Source organism: Oxyura jamaicensis, chromosome 1, assembly GCF_011077185.1.
Source record: "Oxyura jamaicensis isolate SHBP4307 breed ruddy duck chromosome 1, BPBGC_Ojam_1.0, whole genome shotgun sequence".
NCBI lineage: Eukaryota > Metazoa > Chordata > Aves > Anseriformes > Anatidae > Oxyura > Oxyura jamaicensis.
In genome coordinates this window covers 479-6,128 of record NC_048893.1, presented here as the reverse complement: position 1 = coordinate 6,128, position 5,650 = coordinate 479, and the positions used below count along the sequence as shown (strand labels likewise).

The following is a 5,650-nucleotide window of genomic DNA, read 5'->3' as shown; positions in this document are numbered from 1 at the left end:
CCCCCCCCCCAAAAGCACCCGGCCTCACGTGGGCTCCTGCCACCCGCGGGAGCTGCGCACGTGGGAGCCGCGAGGCCGGGACGGGCGTTGCACGTGGGCACGGGGACGCGGGGTGGCCCCGCGCCGGGGCTGGTGGCCGCCGTCGCTGCTTGTCCCCGTCCCTCGGGGCCCGTCCCTCCTCACCGCCCTGCGGGATTTCGGAGCCCCTCCTGCCCCGCTCGGGGGCGAGGGGGCAGGGGGCTGCACCGGGTGGCCAACAAACCCGTCCCCTCCCCGGGACCCGGGGTAACGGTAACCGGACGGAACGGTTACAGCGCCCGACGCGTTCCCCACGCCCTGTAAATTAAGGGTTGGGGTTAATTACACCGATGAAACCACCGAGCCCTTAAGCGCCCAGCCCTGGACCGGCCGCCGGACGGGGCCGCGAGGGCTCCAGGTGGGCACGGAGCCAGCATGTGCCGAAACCCAGCCCCGAGGCTTCCCGCGGGCGGCACCCAGCCCGAGCACGGGGCCGCTTAAATCGGGAGCAGGGGGATCCCCGACGCGTGCCCTGCCCACCGGGGAGCCTGGGCTGGCACGGAGGGGAACCGCCACTGGTGCCGTGGTCGGTAAGCAGGCAGCTCGTGGCCCGGTGCGGACACGGCCGTTGAAAAACCTTATTATTATTATTATTTTAAATGTATTTTTGCTGGGCGGGATGATGCTGGAGACTGTGATAGGGCCAGGCGCGGGGAGCAGAGGTGCGGTTTGGGTCTCTGGCGTTTTGGAGAGGGTCCCGGTGGCTCCCCGTGCCCGCGGTGGCTGGGTGGTGCCGCGGGCTGCGCCGCCGCTGCTCTGCCCCTGGTCTTTGAGCAGAGCCCGTGGTGTGCCCGGCCGTGGGACGTCGGCGCCTGCCGGGCTGTGCGGGGCTCCGTGAACCCTTCCAAAATGCACGGCTTGGGGACAAGGGTGGCCGCCTGGGTGGGCTGTCCCTGCAGGGGGCCGGGTGCCATCCCGGCACCGCTGGAGCTCCGTACGTGCCCCCGACGCAGCGACTGGTCCCGTGGACGTGAGTGGTGGGGGTCTCCTGGAGCAAGGTTTGGGCACCGTGCCCCAGCAGGGCCCTGTGGAGCAGCTGCCGGTGCCCGGGCTGGCTGTGTGAGCACTGGGGGGGGGGGCTGGGGCAGAGGTTGGCTGAACGGCCCCGGGGCGGTGGTCAGCAGCACGAAGTCCAGCTGGGGGTCAGCAGCTCGTGGTGTGCCCGAGGGGTTGGTGCTGGGGGTCCCGGTGGGCACCGAGGTGCCCATGAGCCAGGCCTGGGCTGCGGTGGGCAAAGCAGCGCCTGGAGAGCTGGGCCCCGTGCGTGCCCCCGGTACAGGAGGGGCCTGGGCAGGCTGGGGGGAGCCCGGTGCAGAGTCCCCGGGGTGCTGCAGGGCCTGGAGCCCCCCTGCTGCAGGAGAGGCTGCGGGAGCTGGGGGGGCTCCCCCATGGCCTTCGGACCCGCAGGGAGCTGCACGAGGACGGGGCTGGGCACCGGGACCAGGGGCTGGGGGGTCTCCTCCTGGGGGTCTCCAAACTCCCCTGGGCGTGGGGCTGGGCACCGGCTGGGGCGGCCCTGCTGGGGCCGGGGTGAGACCAAGAGAGGTGGGTCACCACCTCCCCAGCACGTCCCGTGGGTGCCTCTGCTGTGCCCAGCACCGCGGAGGAGGCACGGCTGTGCCCTGCTGCCCCCGCGCCCTGGCTGCTTGGGGGGCAGAGGGGTGGACGGCACAGGATGGGACCACAGCGAGCACGCGTGGTGCTCCTGGCTCCGGGCAGGGGGAGGTGGCCAGGCTGGGGAACAAAAATCCCATCTCCCGAGTCCTTCCCGTTACCTGCCGCGCTGAAGCTGCCCCGCGAGCAGTGGCGCTGGGGGCTGAGGAGGGGCTGGGACGTTCGGCGTCTCCCAGGCACGGCATTTCTTGTAAGCGCGTGATGGTGCGGGTGGGGGTCCGGGCATCTCGTGGTGGTCTCCCCGCTCACCCTGTGCCTCCCCGCAGGTGCTCTCGGGATGCGCCATCATCGTCCGTGGGCAGCCCCGCGGCGGGCCCCCTCCGGAGCGACAGATCAACCTCAGCAACATCCGCGCCGGCAGCCTCGCCCGCCGCGCCGCCGCCGGCCAGCCGGACGCCAAGGACACCCCGGACGAGGTGGGTAACCCCCCCCCCTTCCCGGCACACGTCCCTGGGGTGCGCTTGGGGGCCTGGGGACACGGTGCTGGTGCTCTCCGGGAGTGCTGGGACGTCAGGGAGGAGCTGCCAGGGGTGAATTCACGCCTCGGAGCCCCGCGGGTTTTGCTCGCAGCTCCGGATCTCTCCTCCTGGTGCGCTTTGGTGGCTGCGGTGCGAGGAGCTTCGCCTTAACGCCCTGCGTAGATCTTCCTCGCCGACTCTCAGCCTCGGGTCTCCAGGGAGAAGGGGTCTGCGCGAGGGTCCTGCATCCCTGGTGTGGCTGGAGCAGGCTCCTAATTAGCTCTGGGTGGAGGAACGTTCATCAGAGCGGGGTTCAGGCTCTGCCCCAGGCTTGAGCCTCGCGTGGGGCTCGGTGAGCTCCGGCTGTGACTGATCAGGGACTCAGGGGACCTGGTCGCAGCCGGTGCTGGCCCTGGCAGCTCCTCTGAAGGCCCGGGGACACGATGCGGAGGTGGTGCTGCTCTTTGGGGTGCAGCAGGGGTTGCCCGTGCCGCTGGCTCAGCACAGTGCTTGAAAGAAGCAGGGTTGGGTAGCAGAGAGCTGAGCCTGGGGCCACCCATCCTCCCAGCCCCGGGGGTGGCGCAGAGCGCTCAGCTAATTGCTCTCCCTGGGGAGTTTGTCTTCTAAACACTGCTTCAGCCGTTAAATGTCACTCTTTTAAAAAATTACGCCTGTCAGTTGTGCTAATTGTTTATTAGCACGTCATGTTCTCTCCTCCGGACCACTTTCTCCACCCACCCGCTTCTGCGCTGGAGTGGGGCTGAGCTCGCCCTGGCGCTGCCAGGAGTCGCGCTCGTGCCTCTGGTGCAGGAGGGATGGGGACGGAGCGACGGGGACGCAGGGACGTGCCGGGCACGGCCACGGATGAGCCGTGCCAGCTCCGCACCCTCGCCGCGGGCACCGCAGCGTGTGCCAGCCCCGGGCACCCCACGGGGGAGCTGATGTCCGCTGCTTTCCTTCCTTCCCTTCCAGCCCTGGGGGTTCCCGGCCCGGGAGTTCCTGCGGAAGAAGCTGATCGGGAAGGAGGTCTGCTTCACCGTGGAGTACAAGACCCCGCAGGGCCGCGAGTATGGCATGGTGTACCTGGGCAAAGGTGAGCGCGAGGGGGCTGGTGGGCACGCGCCGAGCTTGCGGCGAGGGCTCGTGGCCGGGGCGCTGCCCGAGGAGGGTGGGTGGGATGCGGTGGTCGGTGGCAGTTTTTTTGTCACCCGGTTTTTGGCAGGAGGCGATGCCCGGGGGCCGTCCCGGCTGCCCACGGAGCTGCGGGGGGTTCCCCCCTCTGGCGCCGCGGGTGCGCCTGGGTCGTGGCGCTGGGTGAGTCCCCAGGGACTTCCATGTGCTGAACGTCTTGCCGTTACAAATCTCACGCTGGCAGCAGCCACCTGGAAGGAACCCACTTACCTGCGTCCCCGAGGAGGCAGCAGAGTGCCTGGAGCCCAGCCTGCCGCAGCCACGCACAGTACCTGCAGGCAGAGCTTCCCCCAGCTCAGGCTGTAAGCGGTTTGGGGCAAATGGCCTTTTTTTTGGGGGTGTTGGACCCGCTGCTAGCTCAGGCGGGCTTCGCCTCTGCTTTGAACCCTGGGGCTGGGCTGGGCAAGCAGCACGTCCTGGCAGGCAGCACCGGGACCTGAGCGCTGCTGGGTGGAGGAGGAAAACAGAGAAACTGGGGAGCAGGAGAGCTCGCGGTGCTGTGTTGGTGCCATCCTGTAGGGAACACCGTGCCCGGGGTCCCTTGGTGGGACAAGGGGACCCGTAACGGGGCCAGCCACCTCTGGCTGCTTGCGGAAACCTCCTTGGCTTGTCCCTGAGCCTCTGGCTCCTGCGGGATGCTCGCAGGGAGGCTCACTCTCAATGCAATTGAGGTCGGTCGGTGCAATTACTGACAGGTCGGGCAGAACTCGTGGAGATCCCCTCGGGCAGAGCTGCCTGCTTACCCGGGGGGAAGGAGCCCTTTGTGCCCCTGAGGCTCGCGGCAGCCCCAGGGGTGCTGCGCTCAGTTTGAGCGCTTGCTGCAGTGCCGAGGCCCAGCCTGAGCTTGTGGAGGAGTTTTTGGGCCCCAGTCGGCTCTGGGCTCTGATCAGCTCTGGTGAGAGGGGCAGGGAGAGGGCGGATTGGGGACAGGGGAGTGCTGCCATCCTGCTGCCCTGTACGGTGCTGGGTCAGCTCCTGGCTGAACCCTCAGCTCCCAAGGAGCAGGGACGAGTTGGCTCCACCTGGGATGTCTCCCAGGGCGCAGCTCGTCCCTCGGTGGTGCGTGCCGTGGGGCTGCCGGGTGGGTGCTCGGGTGCCCCGGGACAGGGCAGGAGGCTCTCCGCGGTGCTCGGGGTGCAGGCTGGCTCCATCCCCTGCTCCTCGCAGCGTGCTGTGCCGCAGGGAGCTCGGCGGAGGGAGGGAGACGCCAGCACCGGGGCGGTGCGAAGGGGACGCATTTGGGGAGGGCGTCCCCTGCGCCCAAACGCTGCCAGGTGAGCCCAAAGCACCTGGGTCAGTGTTGAGCTGTTCCTGAGCCTCCAGCCTGCCGAGGGCTGCCTGCGGCTGGAGGGCACCAGGAACCCCTGGGGATGTGCGCGCAGGGCGAGCATCCTTTGGAGAGCTGCCGCTTCCCATCCGGACGGCGTGTGCAGCCAGGCCCTCCGTATGGGACAGCTCAGCACCAAAGGCAGGATGCGGTTGCGTAGCCTGCAAGAAATGAATCCTGGAAGGGTTTTTGTTGTCGGGTGACGCCGCGATCAGTCGAAGCGCTCTCGTTTCAGTCATCCGCAGCCTTGTTGCCTGCCACATGAAGGGTTCTTAATGCTGAGCCTCCCGTGTAGGTGTCGTCCTCATTGTTCAATCCCAGCCTGTCACACCGCTGCGGTGAGAAATGAAGCACAAAATGTTTCCTGATGAAGTTTGTCAAGGTTTAAGCGCAATTAATGTGGAAGCGCTGCAGCAGCTTCCTCGGCAGCGGCGCCGGGGGGGCCGATGTGCCCCGGGATGGGGGGCGTCGAGGTGGGATGGTGCTGGGGGTCCGGGAGCACCGTGTCCCCAGGGAGCTTTCCCCAAAGGCCAGCAGAAGGTGGAAGTGCTGGGTGAAGGGCAGGGGGGTAATCCCCGATGGGAGGGGGATCGGGGCTGCTGCAGTCCTGGTGCCCGTGGAGGCTTGGGGTGGGGGAGAGCAAAGCTGCAGCCCCCCATGCCGAGGGAAGGTGTGCAGGGGAGCTGGGGTGGCTCACAGGATAGAACATCCCGCGTTGGAAGGGACCCACGAGGATCATCGAGTCCGGCTCCTGGCATGGTCTCCTCTTCGGGGATCTCCAAACCCACCTGGACGTGGGGCTGGGCACCAGCTGGGGGGCTCTGCTGGGGCAGGGGGGCCAGGAGGACACCGGGTGCCCCCGGGCTGTGATCCCATGAGAAGCTGCAGCCGCTGCCTGGAATTGTGAGAGCCCCTTGGGTCC

At 68.2% G+C, this 5,650-nt stretch overlaps 1 protein-coding gene across 1 annotated transcript; it reads left to right on the top strand.

Annotated features, from left to right (window-relative positions):
• Positions 1-697: 697 nt before the first annotated feature.
• Positions 698-3,378, top strand: LOC118173876 (staphylococcal nuclease domain-containing protein 1-like; the record flags this gene model as incomplete). The annotated part of the gene is made up of 3 exons (XM_035338828.1): positions 698-740; positions 1,948-2,168; positions 3,183-3,378. Coding segments are annotated over exons 1-3 (460 nt in total), but the record flags the coding sequence as incomplete, so codon positions are not given.
• Between the last annotated feature and the right edge of the window lie 2,272 nt (positions 3,379-5,650).